This window comes from Melospiza georgiana, chromosome 5, assembly GCF_028018845.1.
Source record: "Melospiza georgiana isolate bMelGeo1 chromosome 5, bMelGeo1.pri, whole genome shotgun sequence".
In the NCBI taxonomy this organism is placed as follows: domain Eukaryota; kingdom Metazoa; phylum Chordata; class Aves; order Passeriformes; family Passerellidae; genus Melospiza; species Melospiza georgiana.
The window spans coordinates 48,281,587-48,299,913 of NC_080434.1; the positions used below are offsets into that span (position 1 = coordinate 48,281,587).

The 18,327-nt window shown below is 38.1% G+C and overlaps 1 protein-coding gene across 1 annotated transcript; it reads right to left on the minus strand.

Moving 5' to 3' along the window:
• Window positions 1-1,969: 1,969 nt before the first annotated feature.
• Window positions 1,970-17,610, minus strand: OCIAD1 (OCIA domain containing 1). Its single transcript, XM_058024318.1, has 8 exons — window positions 17,538-17,610; window positions 16,145-16,229; window positions 12,653-12,706; window positions 12,108-12,155; window positions 9,098-9,227; window positions 6,722-6,930; window positions 5,222-5,371; window positions 1,970-2,400 (listed from the first exon to the last, which is right to left on the minus strand). Exons 1-8 carry the CDS (start codon window positions 17,586-17,588, stop codon window positions 2,363-2,365), a joined length of 765 nt encoding a protein of 254 aa, XP_057880301.1. The 5' UTR covers window positions 17,589-17,610; the 3' UTR covers window positions 1,970-2,362.
• Window positions 17,611-18,327: the final 717 nt, after the last annotated feature.

The window sequence follows — 18,327 nt, forward strand, 5'->3', positions numbered from 1 at the left end:
GAAAACAATTATTTTAGAGTTTTTTTTTTTTTTTTTTTTAGGAAAGTTCTTTGTGAAGCATTCAGACTCCTTTCCTTGTGTTTGATTTAAGGTATAAAAAGTTACTTTTTTAATTTGAGGAAGAAAATAAGATTTACCTAACTGTACAATAAACATTGAGTTAATTCTCAATTATCAACAAATATACAGGTATGATGGACCATAGAAAAACTTCAAGTATTTTTTAACACCATTGTTCTATACATGTAGTAACATTGCTCCCAGCAACAGTAACCCTGCTGTCAGCTCCAAGACACTTGGCTTCAGCTAAAAATTCCCAAGTCGTGGCAGTGCAGTATGAGCAAGCTACTGATGGGTGACTGAGTAGCTGCTCTGAAACCATGAGTGTAAAGACCCACTATGAAACAAGGGGGTACTAATGGAAGATATGCAGGAAAAGGGAAGGAAATTGAATTCCCTTGGCTGTTTAGTGAATCAGGGGCTCAACGTACACATTGTCACAGCAAACTGAATGTGACCTAACTTTGATGAAATATCAGTTCCCAATACCCTACTAAATTAACAGCTATGATTGGGAACTGTCCTGTATTTAATGTGTACTAAGGGTGTGAAATCAAAAGAATTTAAAATTGGTTGACAACAAACCAAACTTGTTCAAGTACAAAAGAAAGTATGTCCTCTGAGAGTAACTAGATGCAATAGAATAAAAGTTTATATTCAATTTAAAAATGCTATCAATACAGAACATTAATTGACATGCCTTTTATTTTCTCCTTTAAGAAAGGAAGAAAAATTCTGATACAATTTATATAAAATACTGTGCTTGTCCACCCAAAAATATGAATGTGAGGCAAGACACTTTGCAGGAAGGCACCATCACAGGAATCTGCTCTATTATTATCATCTCAATAGTCTGCCTCCTATTGCATAACTGACAACTGAGAAACGGTGAATATTTTCATGATAAAGCTAATCAGCTTTGGTATAGCACACTGAAAACCACAGCAATACAATTCTGGCAGACTGTGTATTTTCAGAGTTCACTCCTAACAGCCATGAGAAGCACTCTACAAGGTAAATTTCTGATACAACTAAAAGATTATCCAATTAGTGCATTAATTTTTTTAGAAGATGAGCTTTTCTGAGAGCAATCTTCCTGGTTTATTTTAAGTAGTATTTGGCTCTTTAAGCATCCTCCTCTTCCCACTTCTTCCTCCTCATTTGTGCCATTTGCTGCAAGTCCACTAAATCAATAAGGTCTTTGAGAATTTTCAGCTTGGTAGGTGTGTTGTTTTTCAGCTCCAACATAGATTTCAGGAAGGCTTTTATGCTATCAACTTCATCATGGTTTTTGCTCCCTTATAGCCCAAACCCCCAAATAAACACAATGCTGGGAGATGAAACTGCACAGGTGAGAAGATGAAAATCATTAAGTGAAGGCAACATGTTCAGAGACAGAGCAGGTGATGCAAACACCTGGAAAAACTCTTCAGTTTTGCCAATGTAGCTCTTCTCTTACAAATTGATAATAACAAAATATTCCATTGATTGGGATCTCTTCTCCATAAACATGGTGGTTTTGTCATGACTTGGAAAATTGAGAAATAAGGTCAAATATACAGAGCCTAACATTAACAGTCAATATATCATTCAAGGTTTTACCAAAGTTTGTCATGTTTAGCCTTCTGCACTTAAATGTAGTTATTTTCAATAGTGCAGTTTCATTCAATTATTTTCTTCAGAAATGACTGTCTGTAGAATCCTGTTGTGGGCAAGCAGAGTATCAGCCTAAAAATAGAGTTGGCACCATGAAATACTTTTGAAAAAGTTATGGTTATTTCAGTGTCTGGCTCAGCTCTTCAGCCCTTTTCCTCTCAACAGTTTAGCAGTATTCCTCACATTACAAACCAAGTATGAGGACAATTTCAAGTTCCCAGCATATCACTTGCAGACAAAACAAGGTGAGAGGTTGAGTTCTACAGGTAACTTTTAATGCAAGTCTTGAAAATTTGAGAAGATTCTGATTTGTTCCCTTCTCAATACATAGGATTGCATTTATTTACATGTATTTTACCTTATGCCATATGTTCATATTACCAGTTACCTTTCTCATTCTTAAACAACAGCACAAATGGTTTACAGTCATGACACCTAACAGTAGCCTTGTTTTTCATTTATGCAAAATTAAAAAAATTCAGCATAAATACAATTTTTAAATTTTCTGAGAAGTCAGGATTTTTTCCTCATTTATTAATAGCTGTGTCTGGCAGAGCACACCAAAGGTGCTGATACTCATGACTAATCTAGATGAAGTTCAAGTTAGCTGACAGGAGGTAATTTTCTTCAGTTCTTCATTTGACTCTTACTCATCCCAGGTATCTCCATATTTATTTACTTTAACTAAAGAAAAAAGAAAAAAACAAAAGTAGTCATGTGACAGTTTAACTGCTGAAGTTTATAATATACAGTGCCAAAAAGTATAATGAAGTGCACTGTCATCTGAAGTGGTGTGTGGGGAGAGAGTCAGTCACAGCACCACAGACACGTAATTAAAGCTACTTTTGAATAAATGGGGAGAAGAGTTTGCTAATCACTTTACCTTAATGAATCAATATTCAATCAGGAGGCCTACTGTGCTAATTCCTGCTCTACAGAATTTGTAATTGCTTTAAAACAAATGTAACACGAGAATGAAACAAAGACAATTGGAGGAAACAGGCAAGGAATGTTACAATAAATAATGAGGCCACATAATCTGGTTACATGCACAGTTGGATGTATTCGGGATAGTTAAAAACACATTCAAAGACAAACAAACAGAAATCAGTAATCCCGACTAGGAAACTACTCAGCCATTATTATTTGGCAGCTTCCTTTAGCACAGGATTGAGTCAGAGAGGAAAAACCCAGGGCAGTGGTCTAACGGCTTTGCTCAGAGTGCCACTGTAAGTGAACACCGACCAGAAAGTGAAAATGGGCTCTCTTGAGAGTGAGCTGTAAAGTCCTCTGTAATTGACTGCCATCACTGAAAAGGTTAAGAATGGCTCCATTTGATCCAGTAGGAATGCTGACAGTAGTCAGGCACCCCTTTATAAATCCACTTGCAAGTTAATAATTAAGATGACTGTTACTAACTATGCAGCAGAACAAGTGGAATGGAGCAAAACACCTGGTCCTTGTCTCTGTGAGCTACCAGCAAACTGAGCATAATGCCCTGACAAATCTCTTTGGAGTGACTGATATTGCAGTGAGACACAATGAGAAGCTCTCCCAAAGCAGGATTTGATTTCCATTTCTATTACCCACGGCAGCTGAACAGGCTGCACTCATTCCCTGGAAAATGGGCCAGCCTCGATCACTATGCAGACGCACGTATTTGTGCCGCTGCAGGGAAGGGAGAAGGCACTGGCAGATGGAAGTCAGGGATTGCTTAAAGCTGGTTCAAACATGGGTTGGCTTCCCTTCTGCCCTTGCAAGGAAGGTTCTATTTGCTAGGGACTCAGAGATAAGAGAATGAACCAAGGGGCAGTGACCCAACAAGCACACAGCAAGTAACATGCCCAGTTTGACACAAGAAGCTAAATCAGATCTTAGTCCACAATATCAGTGTAATCCCTGAACTGCCGATTTAAATGTACTTGCATGTGCAAACCACTCCTGAATTTTTGTATGCCCTCCTTCCTCTTTTTCCCTAAAAATGTGAAGAGATACTTTAGAAAGTCTATTTACAAATCTCACACACTGCTCAGTTTTCTTCTCAAAGCTCAAGTACAGCCTTCAAACACAGAACCCAGAAATATAAAAGAAAGAATGCAATATTTGATCAACATTTTATAGAGGTCTTTACATACCTCAAGTAACTAAAAATAAAGTAAGAAATATACATTCTCACTTCACAGCCACATCTGCCATGGAATATGGCAAGGTTTTCAGAATGCCGCTTAACATTTCTTTCTATGGCTCACAAGTGACATTTCTAGGCTTTCTACTTGTGGAGAAGTATCTTGAGAAAGAAACATTGTGTAAATCCACAAAGTGTCAGCCAATGGAATTGAAAAGCAATCTGAAACCACAGCTTCAATAACTTTTTCATGTCTCATTTGGCACAGTCACATGATAAGAGAAAGCCTTTTATCTTTGAAAAAACAGTTAAAAATCATTATACAAAAATGGTTTATAATTTTTCTTTCAAGACTGCAGATCTGTCCAAAGATAGATAACCTGCAGAAAGTAATTCACAAGCATCAAAGAGACTGACGCTCTTAAGCAACACTGTTCCAGAGCTTGGTGTTACTGCTTCAGAAGGTTTTGTTTTAATACACTCTTCTATACTTACTACTGCCCATTATGCCCAATAGGAGACAACAGCTGTTCCTAGAAGTCTTGTTGCAACATGGCTGACAAGACTGGGCAGTGCACACAAACCCAAACAATTTGAGGTGACTGACTAGTGCCTCAGTATATTAAATGGTAAAACTTTCCTCCAGCTACAATTGTTTTTACAGATGCCACATTAAATTTTAAAAGTTCTAGAGCGAGTAATTGAATATGAATTGCTTCTGTGTCTCCTTTTCAAAAAATTGATTGAGTCAAAAAGTTGTCCGAACGGCATCTTGCTCTTCAGGACTTTGCATTCTTATTTTGCTCTGTAGAGTTTTCTTTTTCACTGTGAAAACAAATCTCAATATTGCTGCCAAACACCGTTTCCTTCCTCTGGGTTTTAATGTAGAAAATGAACGTCTACAAACAATGCCTCTATAGAAATTCCCTAATTCCACATGAAACTATTCATAAAAATAAATACCCTCCCCTTCAAACCATCGGCCATGTGCTCTATTTTGAGAGAACAATGCTATCTAAAACACAAGCCCCTCTCCCATAGCTCTTTGGTATAGCTCTGAGCTCAGAGAATTCTTTGTTGAAAGAGGTTGCTCAATATACTCAATGAAGCAAAACTTATGAGCTTTTCAGTCTGCCACCAAGCAATATGGCTAGAGAAAATGAATTACAATTTTCTATGGGGTGACCAAAATTTTCGAAAAAATAATTAATCTGCAACAGGAAACTACAGACTGCATCTATCACATATGAGGTACCTGCAGATACACTAAATATACATTGCTTAAAAAGTATGCAGAATTCAGCTTTGTGTTTGCAACCATTTTTAACATTATGGCAAATATCTGAATTTCACAAGTATTTCTGTAAATTGGTGTGTTACCTTCCTTAGCTGGTTTTTCCTGTGAAAACTTGCTTGGAGTTTCTGCCTTTGGTGGTTGCATTACCTCATATGTCTGTCTGTGTTTATTCCTCAACTCCTCATATGTGATGCCTTTTTTTTTACGACTTTCTTCTGGAACTGGAGCAGGTTCTGGACACAAAACAAACAGAAAAATACGAAATATGACATAACACACCAAAATGTAGCTTCTAGAATACCAGTTAATTATTGCTCAATCCCAAATTAATAGGAGCATGACAGCTGCAATTCTAAATACAACAGTGAATGTATATGGTCTTCAAGTAATCCATTCCTTTTATCCTTTTAATTTTGCCAAACTTCTTTGAAACACTGGCTGTTAATTATTTTTCTTCATTTTACTATAGGAAATTCTAACAACCATGTGGTAGTTGATGGATAAAATAGCTCTGGTCACTTTATCTAAAATTTACAATTATTGTACATTTGAGATATATATGATTTCAGAAGAGAAATCTAAGTGAAGCTCAAGGGTTTGCATGAAGGCTTTAAATTTTGCTTTCAAATAATTAGGACAATATGCATCACATGATGTCTGCTAAACATTTGATCCTTTAATCTGTATTTATATTGCAGAATCTTTGTTATATAATAAAGGTTTTACCAACTATTGATATTTGTGATGAAATGCAATAACAATTTTCTTGACACATTTATATCTGATATTTTCATATAATTATAACCAACTTGCACAAAAGGGCTTTTTTAGTGAAATAAAACATTTTTCATAAGTAAGTTGAAGAAATCCAAACTAATTCAAAGTCCTAAACCCTGAATTTGACAGTATCTTCCTCCTTTGTGTACCAGAGATACCTGAATTCAGAATCCTGTGTTTTCCCTGCAATAGCTGAGGACAGTTCACACTGGAAGGAGGGAAACAGCTGTATTGTACTTGAAAACCATTTTAGTTCTCTGTGAGAAAACCAGACTGCTAGTGGATAGAACACAATATCTATTCAGTTCCCAGGAGACAAAAATGTTTTTTCACATTGGGAAAAATTTTTAGAAGTTTAATGTTACGGAGTTACAGCACTATCAGTGACAGCCCCACAGAGGGTGGAACTGCAACAATCACCTTGGAAGGGCCAGCAGGCAGTGGGAAGGCTGTGGTGTATTCAGTACAGTGAAGGGATGCCATATTCCCCTTTCCTTCAGTCAAAGAGAACTTTCAGTCAGGCTGAGTTTCTTGCAAGTTTAGTTCCACAACAGATTTCACTTTGTAAGTTAATTCAGGATATTTATTGCAATTAAAGCAATTTTCAGCTAGAAAACCCTGAATCTAGTTTACAGCTAGAACACAAAATAAAATTTATATTTATCTTCTGTGTGAAAACAATTATAATTCTTCCACAGCTCTTTCACTCAAAACCACTTTATTTTGCCATGTGTTTGCATAGGGTGAGAATACATAGTTTAATAAGAGCAGTATCTAAAAGAAAGTCTCTAAGTACTAAGGCTCACCTTGAACAGAGTAGTCAGTAATTCCTGTAGGTGAAGATTCATTCAAAGAAGCACTGAATGGAACAGGCTCATAATTTGAGAGGGCTCTATCTGTTGAGCTGTAATCATCTAAATAGCTGGAAGAAGGTGGGAATCCAGCACTTGGAGAAGATGACTCAGTAAATGACTGAGAAGGAACGTCTGAAAATTCAGATTTACGACTGGAACGACTGGAAAAGAATAGAACTAAATATTAAATACAAAAATACTGAAGTTAAAAATGGAACTATAACAATACTTGCAATTCAAGAAAATGTTCTTTCATTTTAAATAGTTTAGTTTCCAACTGAATCATCATCTTAAAAAAAATTTGGGATGTTTTGGGTATTTTCTTTACACTGCAAAAATTTCTCTCTTTCTTTCCCCACAGAATCTTAGCTCATACCTCCAGAACAGGAGAGAAAAGAGACAAAACATATTGAACTCTACAATAACTGAAGTTACAATCCTTTTTCCCAAGGAATCTTCAGACAAAAACACCCCACATCAGACACAAATAGTACACGGTGTGCCCACATAACTAGTGGTAGTATAAACTACAGTGAATTTTAAAAGCCTTTTAGGAAGAATTTGATATTTTAAACCCTTCATCATTAGAAGGTGCTGTAACTGATCAGGACTGAAGAACAGAAGAAGAGCAAACAGCTATCTTAAGAAAATTAAATTATGAAAATTAATCAAGTTGCTGAATTCTGCAAAAATATTAATGAATTTTCTCTTGAGAGAGAAAGATAATATAATATAAAAAATATTCTGGAAATTGGTACCAGATATTTTAAAGTGTTCACTATATTCTTAGAATGGCCTTGCAAGCCACGACACAGCATGTCCCTCTACCAGGAATGCCACCACTAGAATGCCACTAGAACATCTCTAGAGTATTTATTAATTTTTTACTTTTAATTTCTGCTCAGCTGTACTTTTAGTTTCCTATGATAAACATTTGCAATTAGTCTTTATTTAATTCACATAATAAACATACAGAACAAACCCACTTTGTTGCCTCAATTATGCCTTTAAAATACATGCAAACCCAGCTTTAACAAACTACCTGATCTTTTAGCTCCCTACAAGTTTTTAACTCATATTATATTTTGGTAAATCAAATTACCAAAATACATTAATTAGTAGACATACAATGCTCAGGAAAGTGTAATGATTTCTGTTGCAAGAGTTAAAAGGGTTAGCCTGTATGGATAATAATGCGATTGAAATGAATTTAAATTATTTATTCAACCAAGGAAAAGGAATTTATCACTTAGGAAATAAAACTTTACAGATACAAATGGGCCGTTAACGGTAGAAGGAATGTATTGGTGTGGCAGATGATGGTACTTAACCAAGTTCTCATGTAAACACAATTAATGAGCATGACAATTTCATATTAGAAACTGGAGGGGAGTGAAGGGACAAGTCCAACTCCAGTTCAGCTGATTCTATGCAGTCAGTGTATGAAGTGGTTATGCCTGAAATTGTGTGATGTAATAAAACCATAAACATTTCAGAATAAAGGTAAATCTTGCAGACAAAATAAAAACTGTCATAAATCTCAATTTATAGTGTATTTAAGAATTTAAGCAAATCCTTTATAAACATTTAACAAATCTCAGCACATACACAGGAGGACTACTACTCACTATCCAAACACTATCCTCCCAGTTTTGAATCAAGGGTTTAAGTGACATATTCTGAAAGCAGCTTGCAATTAAAAACCAGTTGAAGTAGAAAACATTCTGGAAGAAAACAGGAAATAGTTTTAAGAACCTGATGAGTTTCTCATATGTACAGCATAATGGTGTTACAGATGTAAAGGATTTAAACAAACAGCATTAAGTTTGACCACCATGCTTCTTCCTGCACTGATATTGTTTACTAAGCTCTTTCCTTTGATAAACACTGAAATCATTTCCACCCTTTTCCTACTTCAATCAAACTAAACTATGGGAAAAAAATTCCAGAATGTAACACTATTTTATTTCAGTTAATTTAGTTTACTTTTAAACTAAGGAGACAACTTGTGCTGTCACACTTCTCTAAGCAAATTCCATGGGAAACACTCTCAATTTTACAAGGAATACAGTTTGCTAAGTAAACTGTTTATTTTTCCACTATTCAAAGGTCATCAGTTGTATATAAAGAGCTCAAAATATGTATTTTATAGCTTGCCAACTGATACAAATACAGATTTCTGAAAGTGGTAGATTTGAGGTAATGGGGAATGAGGGAAGGTGCAGCTCTGAAGGTGGTGGAAAGCTGCAATAGTAGTATTGATCTGTTAGTGTTTAAAACACCCTATTCAGAATATGTTTTAAATTTAAAAGATACTTAAACTCTTACTTAGGTGAACTATGTCTCTGAGCTTGTCGCAGAACATCTCCTATTGGGGAATCCTTCAGTTTCTTAAATTTCTCGCTACAGATTGGCAAGTAGGATATCTTTCCAGCCAGGTATCCACACATTCCAGCAACTTTTTAAAAAGAAAAAAAGATGGGTTTATATGCTGCACTATAATATCCAACATTGTTTTAAAACAATAATTTCAAATAAATAATATAGTATCTTGAATAAAAGAAAGAAAACCAGTTTAGATCTAAACCAAAAACATGCAGTAATCATCTCTGCTTCTTCTGGAGACAAAGGGTACAAAACCAAATGCAACAGCTGAACAGAGACATAAAGCAATGATTTAGACATGGTGTGAGCAACAGGTGATTTCAGCTAGTACTTGGTGAATGAAATGTGGCAAAAAATTAAATTACATTGTTTTTTCCCAAGATCCAGAAATCACAATTAACTATCAAAGATGATAAATCAATCAGGAATAAATACAGGCAGTACATTCTGCTAATTTAATCCATCAGAACAGTCACATCCTGAAAAGGCTTTATCAGTAATGAAGAGAGGTCTAAACCAACTTAGTAGTAGGCTTATTTTCTGTAAAGGATTCTGTTACTTGACTGCCAGGGGGCAAACAACTGAATTAGCTGAACCCTTGTAATGACTAAGCAAATGGTTTCAATTTAGTGCATGAGCTACTTCCACCTGCTGCAAAGAACATAAGAATAAATTACCAAGATAGCTCTTTCTGGGCTTAAAACTTATGATTTCCATCAACTGGCTCCTTCAAGTTTTATGAGTGGGTCAATGGTGTATGAAGGATTCCATGGGAATGAACAGTTTTCTTGTCAACTTTGTAGGAGAAAAAGACCAGTCCCTCATTTCATGTGCAATGAGTATTTCCTAAATATAAAGACTAACAGTCTCGATTATCTTTAAGTCAGGAAAGAGTTAATTATCAGGAACATTAATCCTCTGCAATTCTCAGCTGTAGATTACATTGCCTGGGAACCCTTATAAAGGGGATTTTACCCCAGCCTGCTGTGCTGATACTGAAATTTTGATTCCTGTTCTAATGTCTTATTTTCAAAAGAAGGCTGAAAGTCCTTTTCCAAGGGAACAGAGAAGAACAGCCACAACTATGAGTGATGTTTACAAATAAGGAATGTAAGGGTTGCACTGTTTAGCAGGTTACAAAAACCCAAACACCTCATATACAATAAATACGTGCAAAGAGAAAAATTACAAGTCTAAGAGTAATTCAAACTAAACATTTAGCAAAATAAAAACAGAAAAGCTAATTACTCTTTTGCATTAATTACAAAGAGAAAGTATTTTTCTTGAGGCCTTCTAGTAAAGAAAAGGGGAAGTATCTCTCTGGAAGATGTTTCACTCAAAGTAATTATTGGCCAAACTATTTGATTTATTTTATTACAGAACTAAGAGCCAGATGATCCACATTTTTCAAGTTAGCACAGTAAATTAGGTGTTGTTCTTTGCTTCTACATTCACTGTGACAAGATCTTTGAGAAGCTGATTAGATATGGCCAGGTCCCACTGCAGACTAAATGAAGGACACAGAGGCATTGGAATCTTCCCCTTCTTTGTCAAAGACAGAGAGCAGCAAGAGGTCTCTGCTGTGTTGAAGGGAATGCTGCCAATGTAGTAAATCAGCCATGGCTAACTAGATGTTTCAGAAAATTGTTGGGAGTACCTAGAAAACTACTGACAAAAGTACAGTAATTCCTACAGGCAGAACATCCTGGCCAGCCCAGCTGCACCTTATCTTCCCCCCTGATTTCAATAAATTACTTGTATTAAATAAGAAGAATGTGGCCCTTATGTGTAGCAGAGATTGGGGAAATAGCTGTTGTATTATTTATTAGAAATGTTTGTGTTATGCCATTGTTTGGTGTTCAAAGAAAGTAACCAGAATTTAGCATAAACAACTGGAGCCCTAGTCTCACGTTCATTTATCTGCTTAAACAACACTTCCTTGACCACAATCATAGGGTTTACCCTCTTCCCACTGAAGTAAACTGGCTGTATCTGCCAGATTGGCAAGATGGCAACTTCCTGTTTTACTGTCCTGTATTACATTGAAAAGACTCATTTATTAAGTTAATAATTTATTTTTGCTTATACTTTATCCAAAAATCATTCACATGAAATTGCTTTTTTCCTACAATTGTATATACATAATGTCCAGGAAAAAAAAGTAATTAAACTAGCCTGAATGGGACACGTGAGATCCATGAATAAAGACCTTCAAATTCGGAAGGGAGGGGTGGCTGTGTTCTGGCAGTGTAATTTAAAGCAAGGTTGCACAGTGTCTATTTACAACGTTTTTATCTTAAATGATGATGTTACATTTATCAAGCAATTTTATACAAACCTTATAAAGAAAAGTTGTGCAAAATGTGCAGTACAAATTCAGGCAGTGAATAAATCACTGACTCATAAAATGGCTTGGGTTGCAAAGGGACCTTAAAGATCCTCTAGTTCCCCTGTGGCATGAGCAGGGATGCCCCCCACTAAACCTGGTAGTTCAGGGCTCATCCAACCTGCCCTTGAACACTTCCAGGAATGAAGCATGCACAACTACTCTGGGCAACCTGTCCAGTGCCTCACCACCCTCAGTAAAGGATTTCTTTCTAACATCTCATCTAAATCTCTCCTTTTAGTTTAAAAGCAGTGGTCACACTGGGCATTAGGAAAAGGCTCTTCACTGAGAGGGTTGTCAGGCACTGGAGCAGGCTCCCCAGGGAAGCAGACACAGCACCAAGCCTGGCAGGGTTTGAGGAGCATCTGGAAAACACTCCCAGTCACATGGTGTAGTTTGAGGTTGTTCTGTCAGGAGCAGGGAGCTCGGACTCTGGTCCTTGTGGGTCCCTGCCAACTTGAGCCACAGTGAATTAGCCAGCCAGCCCCAGGGGAATGACATCTGCACAGCAGAGTCCAGAACATACAGCACAAATACACGCTGAATTTATATGTAGCTTTTACTTACATGCAACTTTAATAAAAGAGCCGAATCTTGAGGTGTCTCTTAGAACACCTGAAAATGAGGATGAAATCAGATGTTAAGATATATGATATTACATAAGATATGTGTAATCAGATATCAAGAATTAACTTGAAAAAACTCAACTGTAGCTATGTTTGTAGAAGCAGGTTACTCCTTTACACTTCACATTACAGAAAATTAAAAAAAAACCCCACTAATATCTGAATTCTCCATATAATTAAAAAAATCTAGGAATTACCTCTTTAATCATATTTAACTACAGGGTTATTAACACACTAAGAACATATTGTTTCATAAGCAGTGAGATACTGCACTTCTCACACAACATAAAACACATATGAACTTGATTTTAAGTTCAGCTCCTTCTTTATGGTGAGGAACTGCAAATCATGTAGCTGCAGAGTCTGAGCTGCATCTTTTATTTGCGAGTATGTTGGACATTATATTATCAAAATAACTTTCCTAACAGCAGAAAGATATTTCAACTGAGCAAACTGGAATGAAACTGAAGTATTTTTATACTTTACCTTTTCTAATTAAGAAACTAGTACCAAGCATGCTCACTGCAGCCAAAGGGAAAGCTGTGAGGAAGAAAAAAAGCTGCTTAAAATACAATTCTCAATATTTTCAATCACATTTCACAAATATGCAATAAAATGAGAGTTGCTATGCCTTCCAAAGCTCATTTGTGTAAGGATATATATATATAATTAAAAAAGTGTATATAAATTATCAAACATTGTCAATTCCAGTTTTTAAGACCTACTACAAATTATGTTGTATGAGTTAATGAGTCATCCTGCCTGCATTATACTTCATGCTTCCTAAAATACAAAAGCCACTGTTGGATGGAATAAAGCTCTCCAGACAAGACTCCAGGTCTCGCTACAGCAGCAAGGTGCAGAACTTTAAGCTAGAGAGGCATACACAGTTCTGCACAGCAGGAGGAAGTTATATAGAGGCCAGTGCTTCTAAAAACTGTTGATAGTCTAAACTCTTGATGTTTTAACATATTTTGGAAAAAGTTTGACTCCTACAGAGCTATAAATCAGATTGATTAAAATTAGGTAATGTTTGATTCACCAGCAAATGAAGAGACAGGGCAGCTTTTCCTGTAGCTTACAGATCAAGCTATACAACCTGGGCTTTGGGTCAGAAATGCAGAGAAAAGAACATTCTGGAAGACCATCACTGCCTACCACAACCAGCCTAACAGTCCATGTCAATTTTTATTATATTGAAAGACTTTATGTGGCAAGAAGCATTTGGAGATCGCAAAACCCAGAATGAATGCTTCTTTCAAGCAATAATAATTATTTTATTGGGAAGATTACTGTGCAGCTATTCATGAAGAGCACCACCACTGCACAAGATATAGGGACAATGAAGTAACAAACATAACAGAAGGCTAAAGTTATTTAAAGATTTAGATATGCCATAGAGAAGTTTAATTTCATGCAATTCTGAAAATGCAGAGGTTACAAAAAGGCTCAATGACTTCTAGGAGAGAAATTTTTGCAACAGCACTAGATGGTTGAAGTGTTTTGATGCACACAATTTGTTAATTAAGTTCATATTTGAAGACAAATTGTATTTCTGGAGAGCAAAGTACTAAAGAATAGTTTGCAAATTAACATCTAATTCCCTCAAAAATTCTGACAGATGTAAACCAGGTAAGGGGTCCAACCCGCATCTGTCTCAAGGTAAAAGCAACTGGATGTCACTTTAAGAAGAAATACTGCCTCTTTAGTTCAAAGCAGGATTACAGCAAAACTTTAAAATAGAGAATAAAACCTCCCAACCTATTAGATGTTAAAAATCTGATGCTTTTACAGATTCCAGACCTAGATTTTCAAAAATTTACTGTTCTAGATTTTCTGAGATATAAAATGACAGCACAGATTTGCAACTAAATTGTAAAAGAACAACAAAAGCAAACAAAGCCAACAACAACAACACAAAAACAAACAAACCCTTGCCCCCCAATAAAACAAGGAGAGAGAGGGTGAAGAAAAACACGCTCAAAAATTATTACAGAAGATTTCAGTCCAATCCTTAGAAGTTTGAAATTATTTATAGACCCAACAGAAACATTCCAGATATCAAAACCAGGCTATACTAGTATCTGAGCATGTAAGTGACCTGAAATGGTAACAAAAAAAAAAAAAAAAAAAAAAAAAAAGCTAAATGAAAATTGGATTCATACCTAAAAATCAATATGAATTATTCAACTGTTGGGGAAAAAAAAAAACCTAACAAAACAAACTCAATAAATCAGAAACCATAAATGCTATGGGCAAAAAGTACTTTTTCTACTCCAGGAATAAAATAAATCTAGGGAAAATAATGGAAGGCTGATATATCAACAGCACATAAGGATGGTAATATAATGCACCCAAGTCAAAAGCATTTGACGGGGAAAAGTTTTATCAGTATGATTTGATTTTGTTAACGTGATTTTAGTTAGACTTTTTAACAGTGTAAGTATAGGATAATGTGATTACAAACTAGTAACTCCAGTAAAGCACATATTAAACTGAATTGTGAAATGATTAGTGGCAGAAGCTGTCAAGAGAAACTATGACAAAACAGACAGTTTGTAAGAATGAGTAAAATTTGCTACAGCTTGAAATTTGAATAAACAAACTGAAAACACACAAATTTATAGTAACCTCAGTGAAAAACAAAAGCTGACACAATCCAAAGTGAGGATTTCAGGGCAGTCACACAAGCACCCTCTTGCAAAGGGGAGTTCAAGCAGTATGTATGTAATACAGTGAATACAACACTCTGGTATGTGCATGCACAACAGGGAAACAAAGACAGGAGACCTAGAAAACAGCAATGGACTTCAGGCTCTCCCAGCCAGGTAACAGCACAGTCCACAACACCTGAAAAAAAATCTGTTACTGCTGTAGCTCCCTAAAGAAAAGTGACTCAAGAAACTAACTTAGGGCCTTCAAGCAATACCTACATGCTGTTTCTTCAGTGACTATATAAAGATGCACAGGGCAACGAGCAACATTGCCAAGCAGCACAACAGCTCAGGAACAAACAACTCTCTCTCCTCTTTGTGTTCCAAAAGAGAGATTATCAATAAACCACAACCATCATTGTACCTCTAATGGATCTGCCTCCTTCACTTATAAAATTATACAGAAAATGTACATTTTTAGCAAATATGTTGAAGATTTCCAAGTATTTATGTAAAAGTGAATGAGGAGAATGCCAAACCAATGGAGAAAGACAAAACAGAACTTTGAATCATTAATTCAAAATCACAATGCCTTAGGAGCTGTCCCTGAAAGTATTGGCTTCCACAAGAAATTAGAGCCCCAGTGTGCTAAAATTAGCAAATCAGCTGCTAAATTCTTCATCTGTCCTGGTTTTTGCCAAGCCACCTATCAGCATCAGTAACCTACTAGCGTGTGATAAAACAGCAGGTAACAATCACATCAGAAGGCCTTTTCAAACCTCAAGACCAGGTATACAAAAATCAAGCATGCCTTGAACCTTAGGGTTACAGAAACCATGCACACACAGCAATTTTTTCCAAAAGCTGAACAGAGTGACTACTTGTATATTGTTCTCTTTACAAGTCTCTATAGAGATGAAAACTAATGGTTATAAGTCAAACTATTTTATTCTTGCATGCTAAAGATAACAATAAAAATTGAAAATAAAAATGCAGAAATAACACAAAAAAGAAAATCCAGTAATATAAACGAGACTCAGTAATTAAATCTATTTTCAGACTTTTAATAACCACATAAACTTAAAATATGAAGATATCTTGTTATAAGGCATGCAACTTGGAAATTATGTTGCACCTTGTACTAAACTGCTGCAAACTCTCAGTAAATACCACATGGATCAGTATTTGCTGGGACACAGTTCTAGTAGGTGTGAAGCTCCTTAATGCTCTGTTGTGCTATACTGTGCCTCTGTAATGCCTCAGACAACAGCAAAAGCTAAGGGTGGAAGGAAAGCAACCAAGTTTACCAGCAAAGTGAGCTCACCTCTATACCGAAAACTCTCTTCAGCACATTCCTTGAGCAGTCTTCTTTCTTCCTCCGTTGGAACATAAGGCTTTGGTACTTCCCTCTTTCATTAGCCAAATAAATTAGAAAAGAATGAAAAATGCCCTCAGACTGTTTTGTCCAATCAAAAAACTCAATGTCTAACTTTCACACCTTGTAGTTTCTATACTTACACCCAGTTAAGAAACCAGTGCTTTTTGTCCATCAATGTCACATGAAATATATAATTTTAAAAAATCCAGTGCTTCTAAAAATTACATGAGAGAGCGGGAAATACTTTATGCATAGTCAGATCCCAACTCAGCTCAGTCCTTTACTTTAGAAAGGCCTGCTTTGGTCCCTCCAACCAGCCTTCCAAACAGCTGACACACGACAGATCATTAAGTGCCTTTTTGAAGTATTTCTTAGGGTTTCAAAAACCACAGGGCGTGCTGTTGCTTCACAGGGATGTAATTCAGCGAGAGCTGACCAGCTGTTTCCCCAGCGTGAGCGAGGTTTGTGCGGGGGTGCTGACCCTGTCCCCCCTGAGAGCCGTGACACTGGGCACGCTGCTGGGCACAGCTGTGGCAAGGCCACCAGGGGAACACAGAATCACAGAATCAGGTGGGTTGGAAATGACTTCTGAGGTCATCTAGGACTGAACACCACCACACTAAGTGCCATGTCCAGTCTTTCCTTAATCACCACTAGGGACGGTGACTCCAGAACCTCCCTGAGCAGTCCATTCCAATATCTAATGACCCTTCCTGTGAAGAAATTCCATCTAATGTCTAATCTAAATCTCCCCTGGTGCAGCTGTCTTGTCCTGTCGCCGGTTGCCTGGGAGAAGAGGTCGATCCCTACCTGGTTACAACCTCCTTCAGCCAGTTGTAGATAAGACAGTGATAAGGTTGCCCTGAGCCTCCTTTTCTCCAGGATAAACAACCCCAGCTCCCAGAGCCACTGCTCGTAAGACTTGTACTCCAGACCCATCACGAGGTGCCGTTCTCTGGACACGCTCCAGCACTTCAGTGCCCTCCTGAGCTGAGTGGCCCAAATCTGGACGCAATACCTGAGGTGTGGCCTCACCAGCGCCGAGTTCAGGGGCACGGTGACTTCCATGGTCCTGCAGGCCACGCTATTCCTGATTCAGGCCAGGATGCCACTGGTACCAGAGCACCTCGGTGGCTCACGGTCAGACACGAACACCTCCTCACCTCCCGCCAGGACCCCCGCCCGGCCCCCGAGAGGCCTCAAGGGCACCGGCCCCGCGTGGAGCTCAGGGCAGGGACGGCCGAGCGGCTGACAGGAATCCCCTTTCCCTGCCCCGAGCCCGCCGCCCCCAGCCGCGCCAAGTTTCCCCGCGGCAGCGCCGCCGATCCAGCGCAGTTACCTGGGCCGCGTCGCCGCCGGGGCCGGGGCCGGGTCCCTGCCCGGCCTCCATGGCCGCCGTGACCCGGAACTGCGCTCGGCGCACGCTGGCGCGGTGCGCATGCGCGGGGGCGGGCGGGCCGCGGCGGGCGGGCTCGGCTCGGCGGGCTCGGCTCGGCGAGCTCGGCTCGGCTAAGCACGGGCCGGGCCCTCCCAGCGGGCGGCGAAAGGCTTCTGTCTGCCCCTGCCCAGCTCCAGCTGTACGTACGGTACCCACAGGCTTGCTAACGACGGATGGCCAGAATTCCCTAAAAGGAAAGGATCTCTGTTGCCTAAAAAAAGTGGGTTTTTTTCTGAATCAGGACCAAGGGTCTGCTAGGCAGCTCTTGAGCTCGAAAGTGGAATTAGTTTGGTGGTTAGGATCGTCTTGGAGTGGGAGACTAAGAAGTTGTGTGCTTGATTCTAGCCAATGCCGTGGAAATGGCAGCTTTAGCAGGTGCTTGCAGTTTTTGAGAAATAAGGAGAAGTTGAGGGAAAAAAGTATGGTGTTGATAGTGCAATGTATGCCTTGGCATTTTCTTGTAAACAAGCAGTACTGTGGCTTGAGCTCACTATATGCTGATATGCCCGTGCTTGCATATGGAATGTACCACTCCCTTTAAGCCTTTCGAGGCTTAAAGAGCAAGCCGTTCTCTCTTTACCCTGGAATTTGGCTTAAATTGCTGCTCTCTGATGGCTGTATAAAAAAGGGTCCAGGCCTGATGATAGGAGAAGGAAGGTCCTTGAGATTGAAGGTCTGAATTTGCTACAGA

What these genes read in the sequence shown, in the direction of transcription:
- OCIAD1 (XM_058024318.1), bottom strand. Translation starts at nt 17,588, where the DNA reads ATGGAGGCCGGGCAGGGACCCGGCCCCGGCCCCGGCGGCGACGCGGCC. An exon ending in AGAGAGTTTTCGGTATAGAG is followed by an intron (nt 12,707 to 16,144) that starts GTGAGCTCACTT and finishes TCTTCCTCACAG; the next exon opens with CTTTCCCTTTGGCTGCAGTG. An exon ending in GGAAAAACCAGCTAAGGAAG is followed by an intron (nt 2,401 to 5,221) that starts GTAACACACCAA and finishes TTTTTTCTTTAG; the next exon opens with TTAAAGTAAATAAATATGGA.